We start from the raw sequence: 14820 nt of genomic DNA, 5'->3' as shown, positions 1-14820 counted from the left end.
AATGTTCAGATAATTGGACCATGAAACGTATAGTTGAGAGAGAATAAAGTGGTAGGAGGGGGTGAAGAAAAATAATAAACGAAGAGAAAGTTTGAAAAAGAATAAATAAATTCATTTATTACTTAAGGCTAGGGGAGAGATAAGGGCGTTACAAATTTCTTCTGAACACAAAGACTTGGCTTGTTGGCTCGGATTCCTATAGCTTCTGCTATGTGTAAGAGACGAGATCGAACACCATAAGGGAAACTAGTGGGAATACGATAAATAACTTTGAACGACTTGTTTCTGTCCACTATATGACCGCTATCGATCAAGTGTGATAGAACCGAGGTGCGTATTGTTTTGACGTAACCTTTTCTTAACCACGAAGGGAGGTGTTCACTAACTCGTTGGTTCAGTTGCCTGGTAGTGCGCCCAATATAGCTTTCTCCACAGGAGCAGCTGAATTCGTAGATACACATAGAAGTGGCATAACCAGGTAACTTATCCTTCAATTGCGGAATCACCATCGATCGGGTCGAATACGATAGGCAGAGGTTGGCAGCATTAAACGTTCCCTTTACTGCTCTAGTTTCACTTATTATGTAATCGTTTTCATTGTTATCATTGACTTGTAAACAACCTTGATTGGTTTAATGATTTAGTATATGCATACAAATATTACTGTATATTACAGTAAAGCCTGATGAGGATCTAATCGAAATCAATATTATTCGCTTATATATGTTTTCTAAATTTACAATATGGGAATACTTCAAATATCTACGTTTTCCAGTTCTGATGCTCCTCTTCACTTGCTTGTTTACTTCTGTGTATTCAGCTTGTGCCTTGGCTTTTTCTGCTCTTGTTCGGCTGGTATTGATTGCCGCCTTCTTGTTCCTCCTTTCTTGAATCTTATCCAGCGTATCAACAGTGATCCATCCCTTGTGATGGTGCTTCTTGTGGCCCAGAACCTCATGGCATGTTGAAGTGATTGCCTCTTCGATCCCCTTCCTGTTGCTCTCCACAGTAGTTCCTTTCCCATTGAGTAGATCATGAAAGGCTTGGAACCTATTGCTGAGGACTATCTTGAATTTGTTGAGTTTGTCAGTATCCCGAAGAAAGGCCGTATTGAACTTTTGTGGTATTATCCGTCCCGTTGTTCAGTACTTCTTGAGTTTCAATTTCATCTTCGACACCAGCAAGTGATGATCTGAGGCTATAACAACTCCCCTCTTGGTTCTCACGTCCTCCTGAACGTTTTGTTGATGCAGATGTGGTCAATTTGGTTGTGTGTAGTGTGATCCGGTGAAGTCCATGTGGTTTTGTTAATGCGTTTATGTGGAAACATAGTTCCGCCTATGACCAGTTTATTGAAGGCACATAGATTTGCAAATCTCTCATCATTTTCGTTCCTTTCTTCCAGTCCGTGTCGTCCCATGATGTCTTCATATCCGGTGTTGTCTATCCCAACCTTGGCATTTAAACCTCCCATCAGAATGGTCAGGTCCTTTGTTGAGCACTTCTCGACGATTGACTGCAGCCTATTGTAGAATTGATCTTTAGCGTCTTCATTGTAGTCGTTGGTAGGCGCATAGCATTGGATTACGCTCATTGAAGTGCCTTCTTTCTTTGTTTTGAACGAGGCTTTGATGATCCTTGGTCTATCAGATTCCCATCCTATAAGTGCATTTTGTGCTTGTTTGGACAGCATCAATGCAACTCCTTGTGTATGTGGTGCATTTTCTTCTTCATGGCCGGAGTATAACAGGAGCTCTCCTGTAGTTAGTCGTTGTTGTCCAACTTGTGTCCAATGTGTTTCACTGATCCCAAGTACCTCTAGGTTGTATCTTCTCATTTCTGCAGCAATCTGGAAGGCTCTTCCGGTGTCCCACATTGTACGAGTATTCCTTGTACGTAAATAACTGGTTGCTCTGGTTGTCAGAAGGAGCATCGGCTTCGTGACTTCCGAAGGAACTCGGATTTCGTCAAGAGGCGTCATAGTTCTTCTAAATGAAGACCTTCTGACTCCCAGGGCAGAGTTTAAAAGGTTTGAATATTTTTTTCTGGTTAGCATTTTTTAGCGAGTTAGTTTTCTACGGGATGAGGTCGCTAATCTTATACCCAACCCTCCTCCTTTATCCGGGCTTGGGACCAACAGTAGCCCCCGGAGGGACTCCAGTCGGAGTTATATATTCCTATACCCTAATAATTTTCTTTACTTGGCAAAGTTAACAATAAATCTTTTGATTAAAACACTACTTTTACAGGCATTTTTATGCAGTATATATCGGCCAGAAATATTTTCTAAAGTTGAATAGATACACATATTAGATAGTTTCTGAGGATAACATTCTGATTTACAGTATGATTTTCTATATTCATATCATATATATTTGTATTTCTTATAATTAACAGCTGAACATCTCCTTGGTGAAATGTTACAAATGTTAAATACTTATAATGAAAAAAACAATCAAAACTCCATTGAATATCATGTTGATAATAATTCAAATGAATCTGTCGATCTAATGAGAATAAAAACTAGTTCACTAGATAACGATAATCATCATATCAAATGTCTAACAGATCAATGTTTGAACTCGATTTATGAATACTCTGATGAATATTTTGTAAATTTAATTTGTTCATTACGTTCACTATTAATAAAAATTTATATAAAATCAAGTCGTTTCCAAGTAAGTCAATCCAATTTCATATCATAATATAGTATCATTTTCAATGTTGGAATATGCATATCACGTTGAATTTACATTTTAAAGTTGATGTATTTGAAATATTTGATCATATTCAAGATGAATTTAATGTGGTTAAAAGAAATTTCACTACAAATTATTAATTATCAGTATAGTGTTGTGGATATTATTAAATTTTTGATTGAGATCATGAACCGATTGATGTTAGACCACATTGAAAACCGTCCAGTGCTTTCAGGTTTTCAATGGTGATCTAACATCAATCGATTCATGATCTCAATCAAAGAGATTATTAATTGTTACATTAATTGTTCATTTTTATTTCGCCAATTCATGAATACTGATGAATATTCCTTTTAAAGGAAACAGCAATTCATTGACTTTAAAGATAAGTCTTCCCCAATTGTTTTTCACAATATAACTTATCAACTAATAAGCGATGGAGAAAGTGAAATTCTAGTTAGTAGTTTGCATGTAATATTCAATCATTTTATTTTGAAACGGATTTGTTTACTACAAAGATCGATTACTTGTAAGACAAAGTAAAATCAAAAGTCACATGTTATCTTTTTCATATAAAATCTATTGAGAATATTTAGTAATTGGAGGAAAACTGTGTTTTAACTGATAATCGGATTCTATAATCTCATTTAATGAGTGAATCACTAAGATAGTATTGTATGAATTACTATTTAAAAATTGTTCATTACTAACTGTATTCTGTTGGCTTTGATCACTTAGAATAGTTTTGGACAATAAATACAATCCGAAATATTATCCAGTTTATAACACTAACTTTTTTGGTTAAATTGATTCAAAAGAGAAATACACCTTGTTATGGTAACTTTGTCTTTCTGAACTAAATGGTTCAATCGCGAAGCTTCTATCATGATCTTAAACAACATTCTCAACGGCTTACTTCATGTAAAAGTGAACCATAATTGTTGAGCTATCTGGTTTTAATGACGTTGTCAGTGGATGGTTGAATTCAGAAATTTTGCCAGAATTATTTATGTCTATGTCCTTATTGAGCTTCGTTTTTTACTTCTTTGCACGTAATTAGTTGATCCATACAGAGTAGGTTGGTTAACAGAGTTTATATCAATCTGCTTTTTCATCACAGGCTGACGTAAGTACCATGATCACATAAATTCTCTTCAATTCTTTGAATTTTATTGATCTAGAATTGTCATAGCAACCGGTTGATTCAACACTTATGGACTAATTAAACACAACACTTCCATTTGAAGTGAGTCCTGATAACCTGTTGTAAAACAACATTGAAAACCAGCTCAGAGAACATAACAAAACCAAAAACATATATCTAAGCCAAGATTCTTTTACATTATTACAAAGCGTTTACTAAATAAACGAAATCACATTTGTAGATGGTGTTTTCGCCGAGACGTTTTATTATTTGGATTAGACAACAGGTAGTACTTTTTATAGTTACTGTAGAGCATCTTATTAATGAATGAAGTCATATAACTCCAAAATCGTAGTAGGAATGTCAAATGTTGTGATGACGTAAGTAACTTTATGGAGATAATCTCATTTTTCCGGGTCTTATGAACATCACTAGTACGTTAACTCGCCAAGACATGTTTTGAAGGTGCTCAAGTAATCAAAATTACTGTGTATATTATCTGTGTAATAGTTCACAGTATGATTCCTCATGTTGATCTCTACTTTTAATCTTAGCTTATATTCAACAATACTTCAGATGTTCCATTGAGTTATTCGATCGCTAATTCAGTGTCCAACTAGTTTAATGAAGAGTTAGTAGAAATTAAAAATTTCCAGATGGAGTAGTTATCAACAAAATATCCAAGTGGCTTCGTATATAATTAAAAATGTGTAAATAAAAGAATATAATATTTGTTAATGACGTTTAAATAACACTGAACCGATAAAGTACATTGATATTGCAATTCATTAAAATTTGTTGAACAAATCTTCACAAACTATTTTGTCACAATAAAGTTATGATAGATTGTCCAGACAAATGGAGAATAATACTATCGACATGAAGCTGTATTGGTTCTGATGCATTTCAAATGTTGAATTCATTCTTATTAAAAAAGGTTTTAGAACAATTTGAGGCGTTCTAAACTGTATCTAAACTAACTGATACAGAATCGAAAGATTATGAAATTCTTTCAGGGTTTTTCTGAAGGAAACTGAAAACCATACATACACATCATAATAATAAGGGGTTAACTTTTTTTGATATCATGTACTTTTGTTGGCGTTGTGTTATGTGAATCTGTAACGGTTTGTTTGTACAACATTGTAGTATCAGAGTCTACTTTAACAATCTGTATTTTTACACGCCTACGTGATTTATTCCAACCTTTGTACAGATGGATTAATCTGTTCTTTTTTAGTCATTTTGTTCTTTATATTTGTGACCTTGAGAATATGTGTATGATAGTAGAGATGTGTTTATGTACTTGTCCCTTTTTCATAGTGAGTCACTTGTTATTTGTTGAGTAGTTCATCTAGTCATCTATCTGTAAACAAACGCATGAAATATGTGTATGTAATATATTTGTTTTTTCAACTTTTGACGTAGCCTTGGTTTAAAATTGTTGAGTCATCAGAATATATGGTACGACAAGTAAGGTATTTACATTTCTTTAACATCATTATCGTCCTACTATCGTTGAGTCAAGTGGACAATAAATTACTTATGTTGTTCAGAGTGGCTATAGGATTTTCATAATCAAACTATCTAACTGAGAGGACACAATACCAACGGAACATTCTTCTGAACTACATATCTTCTCAATCATTTCATATTACAAAAAATCATATTAAGAGCTGTTTTGTATAGAAATTCTAATTATCAGTTATGGAGTAATTGTGTTAAATAACAAAGATTAATCAATGAATGACTGAAATAACTTAATTTTGAAACTTAACAATTTAGCTGAATTAATATTAATTTCATTATTGGATCATATTCACGAACAAAGCATATTTTAATAAGATATGCTGTTACTACTGAATATTGTTCTCATTCATGTATATAATTTTATTTTCAATGAGAATATTCAGAACGAATACATACAAAGTATAGTTTTTAATTTATAAGTATTCACTTTAAAGCAATTAATCCCTTTGATAAGTTTCAATAGTGTAATAAGAAGATGATATAGTTCTGATAATCTTCATCTTCTTATTCACTTTAAATCTGTAATGTTTGCTCGTCATTATACAACAACTCGTATACATTTTTAGTACTTTGGTGTAAATTACTTCATGGATTTTTGGGCGATGTTTATTGCGTATTCATTACTTAAAACACTTACTCCATCCCATGTGAAACAGAAGTGAATGTAAGCACAAACAATTAATCGATAATTGTGACTTGACCTTGTTAAAAAAGCATAAACACTAAACTAGAATATAATTTTGTAATTTAATTTATCATGAAAAATAGTTAACTGTTTTTATTTTCTTTACGATCGAGATGAACAATCTGGATCAAGCGGATTTTTCTTGGTATTTATATGATTATTATTTGTGTTATGACTTTATGTCCGGCTTTTTATCACGTGATTTATCCACCATTGAAAATACAACTTATACAATCTTAGCACTGTGCCAAACCAATGACTTTCGACCAGTATGAGCAGCCTAGCGTCCTTATTGGTCCTATGTTCGCCTAGCCCGTCCACCTGGGTCCAGAACACTAATACAGCTTCCACTATGTGAACCGAATCTAATCGAATCATTTGTTTCAGACATATGTCAAACAAACAGGCCGCAACGCACCATAAAATAGGAAATAACATTTGTACACGATAAAGCCAAAAAGTGACTGTGAACGTGGGAGGCAGTAGTCAATAAACTGAACATAGCTTAAGAACAGTAAATCGTACAATAACAATATATAGGTCACAATAAAGCCTATAACAAGGGGAATATAGATATACATAATCTAGTTACTGAACATTTATACCATGAGAATATATAAATAATATTAGTCCATTAATAGGTCTTAGACGTGACTCGTAATGTAATCTTCACTAGGATATAACAACTATTATTATTACTATTATTATGTGACTACTACTTTTATTGATGTAAAAAGAAATCCAATTTTATTTTCGAATTAATATTTCAGTTATGTAATTTTAGGAAGCCTTAAAATTATTAGAAGAAAATTTAAATATTCAAGAAGACACATTTGGAATGTACAATGCACAAGTAATAAAGACATATAAACTAATCTTGTCAATAAACATGGTTCAAGAAAATTTCTCTGAAGCATTTAATCAAGCTGAAATGGTATGTACAAAATACTTTAGTTTGACCTGAATATTCACTATTTTATTCTTGGTAGAAATAATAGTTTATCTAGAGAATTCATTAATTATTCCATATTCTTTGACCAGAAAATTTAAACTATGGAACCTTCAATGTTTTTCTAGAAAAAGGAAGTAACATGAACGGCTAAAAAAAAACTTAGCTATTTGAAATGTTTTATAATTAATCAGCTTGATAATCTGATACGTGACTGATAGTATTTAGTGGATATAATACAATTATGGGTCACCAATTATATTGAATAATGGTCAAAAAATGACTAGCGAGGATGTACTTACAAAACGCAAGCGAAATGTAGGAAAATACTAACATTAACGTCATTTTTAACGTAATTAAAGCAAGTTGTTAACGGTTGATTCGTGCTTGACATCTGAATGTTAAACGGAAGACATGAGTTTCAGGTACCTACTAATGTTCGTACTCTGCATGTACCCATAACGAGTGCAGTGTGCACAATGTAAAGATACCATTGTAAAGATATATTGAATCTCTTGCTTTTTAAAACACTATACATATATAATGAAAACATCGGGTTAAACATCCTGTCAAAAAATTAGACAACCGAATCTCAAAGACTTTGAACAAGCTAGTCAAAGCAGAAGAAATAACAAAACAAGACTAATGAAGAATGAAACCCAATGGACCAGTACTCCCTCGATTCTACGGCAGACCGAAAATATACAAACCAAACATCCCACTACGTCCAATTGTAGCACTCCCCGGAACAGCAACATACAATTTGTCAAAAGAAATTCCACGAATACTGAAACATTTAGTAGATTCATCCAACCACTCCATCAAATCCCTCACACAATTCCTGGACCAAATTAAGGATATTCAAATCAACAACGACGAACTCATGATATCCTTCGACGTAACAGCACTGTTCACCTCAATTGAACCACAGTTAACAAAAGAAACTATATCCCTGCTGCTCAATAACGACACAAATCTCACTAAATACATGAGGCTTCAAATTCAAAGTCTACTGGAACTCATCGACTTATGCTTAACATCATATTTTCAATTCAACAACAAAATCTACGAACAAACAAAAGGGACACCAATATCAGGACTGATCGCAGAGGCAGTGGTGCAAAGACTAGAAGCCACTATATTACCAGCGATCAAGCCAAAAATTTGGATTCGCTATGTAGACGACACTTTCGTCATCGTCAAAAAGAATGAACTGGAAAACATTAACAAACTGATCAACAACGTTTTCAATGACATCAAGTTCACAATGGAACAGGAGTCAAACAACCAACTAGCATTCTTGGATATATTGATCACTAGAACTGACATAGGAAAACTGGAAACTCAAGTGTATAGGAAACCGACCCATACAGATCAAATTCTCAACTACAATAGCAACAACCCAAGAGCTCACAAAATCAACTGCGTACACACTTTGTTCAAAAGGGCGAGGAAACCCTGCAGCACACTGGCAGCACGAAAAAATGAAGAGAAATACCTGAAGGAGGTATTTCAAAAGAACGGCCACCCAACCAACTTCACCAAGAAATACCAACCGCACGCAGCATCAGAACCTAAGTCAAGCACAGAAATCAACAACCATACGTAAAAGACATATCAGAAAGCGCAACGAGACTGCTGACAACCTTCGGGATAGGTGTGGCGCACAAACCGACAAAATCACTACAATCAACCCTATGCAAACCAAAGGATGAAATAACAAGGGAAAATAAATCAAACATCATCTACAAAATAAATTGTGCCAACCGCGAAAAAAACTACATCGGACAAAGCGGATGCCCCTTCACCTTCGCCTACATGAACATCAATTAGAAGTCAAACGCCATGATACTTCCTCACTTATATCAATACACATGGACAGCTGCGGACACTCATTCGACTGGAAATCTTGGACAGAGGAAATTCCAAAAACACCAGGGAATTTTTAGAAGCCTGGCACTCAGGTCAATCAGCAATCAACAAGCACATTGAAATCAATCCAATTTATCAACCAATCAGGAAAATTATGCACAAATACAGGAACAAAAATGAAATCAATGGGAGACAACCAAAACAAAGAAGTAAACAATGACAAATTTAAGGTCAATAAGAACCAATCAACATCGAGGTGTACAGAACAAGCTGTGAAACGCATATGGAGAAATTCGAACACTGCACTTCTATCTGAAGTTTGTACTGATGATGTCGTTCAGAAGAACGAGGAAAGCTCCACGACCAAACCATCCAGCTCAGAGAACAAAACTCTATTAAAATCCTGGTAGTGAGGATACTACCGCAAAGAGAATAACTGAGTTAGTCGATGAAATCGTAAAACTACAGTGTTAAGGAATTATACCAAACCACCATGAACTTTCATGAAATAAAATAATAACAGTAGTTGAAGTGCACATATTTAGAATGCCAAAATATTCACAAAGTTTATGATTGTTGATTTAATCCATAGAAAAGGTGGAAAACATTTTTTCAGGTTCATTGGTTGTTGAAAAGTAGTTAAAGGATAGTGTAGTAAGTGTGAGGTGTATTCGCTTGCTATTCATTATTTTATAGCCCTAAATTTGTTTATCATTTTATTTTAATAATTTAACTTTCCTTACTTCGTTTCAATTAATTTTTTCCCCTGTTTTGACAAAATCTGAACAAGCTTCGCTTAATGTTAGATATTAAAAACTTCTAAGTTAATTCACCTGTTACTACTTAATTAGAAAAACAGTATACTTTATAAAGCAAACGTTTTATGAAATGATATATTAGTTTTTGTCCTTCAGAAATTTATTTCATTGTACAGAAATTCATTTCTTATCTACCTTACTTTCAATAAATAACATAAACACAGTGCCTTGATCTTGAACAATTCACATTCGGTGCTAATTCGAAACAAGCAAAAAGAACTAAAGATATTTTGAATGCATTATCAAGGTTAGCCAGAACTAAATTTTATGAAATTAGTCATATTTTCATTTTATAATTAGTTTATTAATGAGCTATCTGATTCATTTTTTTCATAGTGTTTCATAGATAAGTAATTGCAAGTCATTTATCAAGAAATCAAACAATTGAATGAAACTCCTTAATAGTCAGGGTGTAATTAGAATACGAATAAAGTGTCAGAAAAATAATAGAGGATCTATCCACTTGATCAATTATAAGAGAATGAAACATCTAAAAAAATTTACATAATGAAGAGGTATATGAAAGTCGTGATTAAACTAAGTGATTAAATATTCCCGACCGTAACACACGAGACCAAGTTGGTCACATTCAAAATCCGACTGATTAAATATCCCACAAAAGACCATAACTGAAAACCAAGTTGGTATTTATAAATTGTCTAGACTCAAAACATTTAAGCTTTATCTCACGATGTCTATTGAATGAATATTATCCTATTTGAAATAAGATATGTTACATTTTACTGATTAAAATCCATACTGATCACAACTTGCGTCAGATATAATATATTTTTAGCCATGGCTTGAATATATTACTTTAATCTTAACAAAACATATTCAGCTCTACAGGTAAGGTTCACATAAAAAACATTTCAAATGAAATTTAATGAATCAAGTCATATTGTCTACAACACTAGACTATATAGACTATAGATATATAATTTCGAATAAATTGGGCATTGAGTAGATTGTTATAAATAAATAAATAAAATTGTATTATCTCAAGTTTAAACTTAAATTAATTTTAATTTGGTTATTTATTCTCTGAAGAAGTGGTTTACACTAAGTCACGAAACGTCAGAAAATCTAATTTTTCTACTTATTAGGATATTACATATATATTAATATATTTACACTAGACTATAGTTCATGTATAACATAGTTTTGAGATTATATAAGATTTTTTTCAGTATATTACCGACAGTAAGATATAATTAAAATAATTATTTATCAATCTGTAATTATCTTTTTTGTTTGTTTATCTTTTCTCGGTCATTTAAAAAAAAATAAATAAATAATTTGCATTCTAATTATTTGCTTATCTATAGTTACAAGAAAACTGGAAATAAAATCAATTAAATTCAATCAAACTGATATGTCTGCAAATGAGTAATTATTTCTCAATAGTAAACTTATCTCTGAAGAAGTGGCCTACACTAGGTCACGAAACATCAGAAAATCTAATTTTTCTACTCATTGGGATATTACAAATAGATTAATATATTTATAACTATCTACTCAATGCTCAATTTATTCGAAATTATCAAGTCAAACCTTGGTAACGATACCTGTCTGTATATCTGTTTCTAATCCTATAAATATAAAATAGTTAAAAGAATTCATTAAATTCTGTCATAATACTATTATTTAGTTTTTTCTAAATATAATCGATAGAAATGTAGAAAGTGAACTAAGATGGTGGTTGGTGGTAGTCAACAGGAAACCCTACACCTAGGTTTTGTGTTACTTGATACTTGTCAGCAAAGTGTACTTGTAATCTTGAGGGAACTGATTCTCTCTGATGGATTCGATCTCGTGTCACCCAGCTTTACAGTGAACTATTTTTACTTAAAATTAACAAACATCAGTACATACTTGATCACTATTCTTATGTTCATACCTTATTTTAAGTGAACATATCTTATTGGAGAATAGAATTACTAAGTTATTAAATGAATTATTTATAATGCTCAGTTTGTGTTAAATTTGAACTCAAAGCATCAATCGTGCTGAATTTCAAGCCAGTTTTTTATTCCTTAATAATAATGAAGCTCAAACGTTGAACGATTAAGAAGTCAATAAGAAACTTTCATTTTTGCATCAAAATTATTTGAGGCATTATGAAGTAGCTGATCTAATTTAATTTGTCTGTTACAGGATTTTGACATTATTGTGGGTTTAAATACACTCAGGCACAATACTCACGAGAAAACTGTTCTTCACAATGTTAATATCATCTGGCACCACTAAAATTAGGACACCTGGCATAGCTTTTGGTAGAATTTATCAGTTACTGTCTAAATACTAAATAAAAAGCTACAAGTTACAAAGATGAGCATTTAAGTTAAGCAGCGACTATTATTTCGTAGACAAAAATGTCTAGCGCACCAAGAGAGGAAAATGCTACTACAAACACCATTCTCAGTAATAGGTTTTCTGCAGTTTTGACTACGTTCAAACTAGGAGCACAACTTGAAGATGTGCGTTTCCTATAGTTCATTGTTATGGAAAAGGTAATTTTGCTACGAATTGTTGGCATTTATATTCATTTTAAAACAACAACGATCGATGATATCATTTTGTCAATGAGTAATATTGTTGGACTTCAGATGTCAGGGGTGTATGGGGTGGAGGTATGAAAGATTTTTCAATTATGATGAGCTTGGTGTGAACATTAAATTTATATTACCGTAGTACTATTTTTATTCATGTAAGCCGCCACCTTCCAAACGTCTTCAGCACTACTTACCAGTTACTTTACTTGCCGTAACAATCCGAAGAAGCGATTGGTTGACATGAGATAAAAAGATTTATATCAGGTGCAACTCTTCATTATTTCAGTTGTTATTCTGTATGTATCTACAAACCATGTTAATCTTTAGCACCGTAACACGACGATTAGTCTTTTCAAATTTAGGAACACTTATTAACTGAGCATGCCTTACTCAATTAACCTTTAAATACATTTGTAGTCGATATTCAAAAGAGTATTAATAACTGTTAGACATTCAATTAAACAATAGTTCTAAGTTGTCAAGACCAACTTTTCTGTCGACAATCATTTTTTTAACAAGATTCATAAGAGATCAATACACCATACTTTCTACTTTAGTATAAAAGTTACATACCATCAAAAATTCTGTTAGTAGTATCTTTTTTACAGCAATAGTCTGATAACAGGTCTGCTGAATGGTGAATTAAGGCGAAAAATATCTGTGAGTAGGTTAATACATTCACTGAAAGTATGAACATGAGCTTCTCTTAACACTAAAATTATTAAAAATGGTAGTTGAAATGTGCTATAATCTTCACAAATGTAAATAGGATTAAAATTATGTTTGTTTCTCATATTACGAGAAAAACTAACTTAAATCTTTATTCTCAATTTACTACTAAGTTAATATCAGCTTGAGATCCAGCTGTAACGGCTTAGCACTGAACAAATCCTCGTTCTTTATTGACTTTTGGTGATTAAATGAAAGTACTGACCTACACAGAACCGAACTTAAAACACCTATGTCTTAAGTGTTTTGATGACCACAACGAACTGATCACTTGCGAAAAAAAGGTTTTGTGGCTTCATTCAGTATAGCTTGGATGGCATATATGATAACGGGTGGTTAATCGTTTTACCCCAAATTCAAATGACGTCCGCGCTTATTGCTTTCCATTTCCATTTTAGAGACTACTTATTAATAAACAGTAGATAATTTTTGACATGGATTTACCAAAAGAATACAATATTTGTTATAGGCAAATTGCCCCCAAATACCCTGGTACGGCTGAGATTGTGGAGTGTTAGCTCTCCTTCTCGAAATGCTCTCAAGTGGCCACGTGCATACAACCACTGCCAGGGGAATCCTACTCACTCTCCTTTTTTACTCGATCTTGTGATCGACAGTGACCCTAGAAGAGCTACAGGCGAAATTATTTATTGATGACAGTTCGGCTGAATTTCGATCAGTTAGGATTTGTGAGTCCTGTTAGGATTACCTCGATATAGCCATTATGTTGCAAGTCTTTTTAATAGAATAGATAGAATGTGGTTAGCAGTGAAAAGTAGTACTCGTGTTTCAATCGATTTGATAATACTTTTATAACAGATACAGCACAAACTGAATTAAAACTCACACCCCGTTGCGCAAGCGAGTAACTACCTAAACTCAGCAGCTGAATGAATAAAACGTTAAACATTTGAAGCCGAAGGTACTGAGTCGGAATTTCGGAGTGATTATAAACTCTAGTACCCATCTGACGGGTGACTATTAAATCAGAACGGCCATCCCATATTCCAGTGCTAACTACATTCCACTCATTCTTTTGAACCAAACGTAAATGAATTAGTAATCTTGTAATCCACAGGTATTGTGGAGAAATCGGCATGCTAATATAAGAGCGATTAAGATCACTTGTAACCGAAGTAATCTGTGTTAATTTAAGTCACTTTTGTACATTTCCGAAGATTCCTTTCAGAGCTAAGAATATCCAATAACTCTGTGTTTCAGTCATTATTTACCTAGGAGTATTGGCGCTCGGTAACAGTATTTTGTAGTTAATACATGGGTACAATAGCGTATAATTAGCTAAAACATATACCACATGTTATGTGGAGTATTAGAACTGTGAAGCGGTGGCTGTGATGACTTACCTAATTTTACTTCTTTCATCCAAGCTTGTTCTTATCCAAGTATTATTTACCGACGTTGGGATTTTTTCGAACAAGGACATAGATGAACTACTAACGGTATGGCTCACTAGGACAGAAGATGGTTAGTTTATAATCATATTTTGTTGATCAGTAACTTAAGATACAATTTGGAATGAAAGTCGATGTCAAACCTAATTTAGTTTTATATTCCATAACTAAAATTCTGTATGACCAGATTCTTGCATAGTTTTATAACCCTAACACCTATTATTCTTTGTTGTTTTCTGTATGATTTTCTAGTTTGAACTTTTCTAGAAACCATCATTTTGTTTTGCATGAATAATTTGGTATTTCTCTGGTGTAATAATAATTACTCTTTACATTATTCAATAATTAAAATACAAAGAATGTATAATGTTCTTGTCAGTTTTTGTATATAATGAAGGCAAGATATTAAAAAACCATCAGTTCAACA

At 32.9% G+C, this 14820-nt stretch overlaps 1 protein-coding gene across 2 annotated transcripts in view; it reads left to right on the top strand.

Annotated features, from left to right (window-relative positions):
* Positions 1–12094, top strand: part of MS3_00002132 (uncharacterized protein) — a 28643-nt gene extending 16549 nt beyond the window's left edge. Inside the window, exons 9-12 of one of the 2 annotated variants that reach the window (XM_051209699.1) lie at positions 2398–2678; positions 6843–6992; positions 9862–9944; positions 11026–12094. In XM_051209699.1, coding sequence (XP_051075157.1) covers positions 2398–2678; positions 6843–6992; positions 9862–9944; positions 11026–11056 — 545 coding nt within the window. In that variant the 3' untranslated portion in view covers positions 11057–12094. The remainder of the gene's footprint in view (positions 1–2397; positions 2679–6842; positions 6993–9861; positions 9945–11025) is intronic. The other variant, XM_051209700.1, reaches the window with a different exon arrangement.
* The last annotated feature ends 2726 nt before the right edge of the window (positions 12095–14820 follow it).

The sequence above is a fragment of the Schistosoma haematobium genome, chromosome 1, assembly GCF_000699445.3.
Source record: "Schistosoma haematobium chromosome 1, whole genome shotgun sequence".
Classification (NCBI taxonomy): Eukaryota; Metazoa; Platyhelminthes; class Trematoda; order Strigeidida; family Schistosomatidae; genus Schistosoma; species Schistosoma haematobium.
The sequence above is the reverse complement of the archived record's forward strand: the minus strand, read 5'-3'. Positions and strand labels throughout refer to the sequence as shown.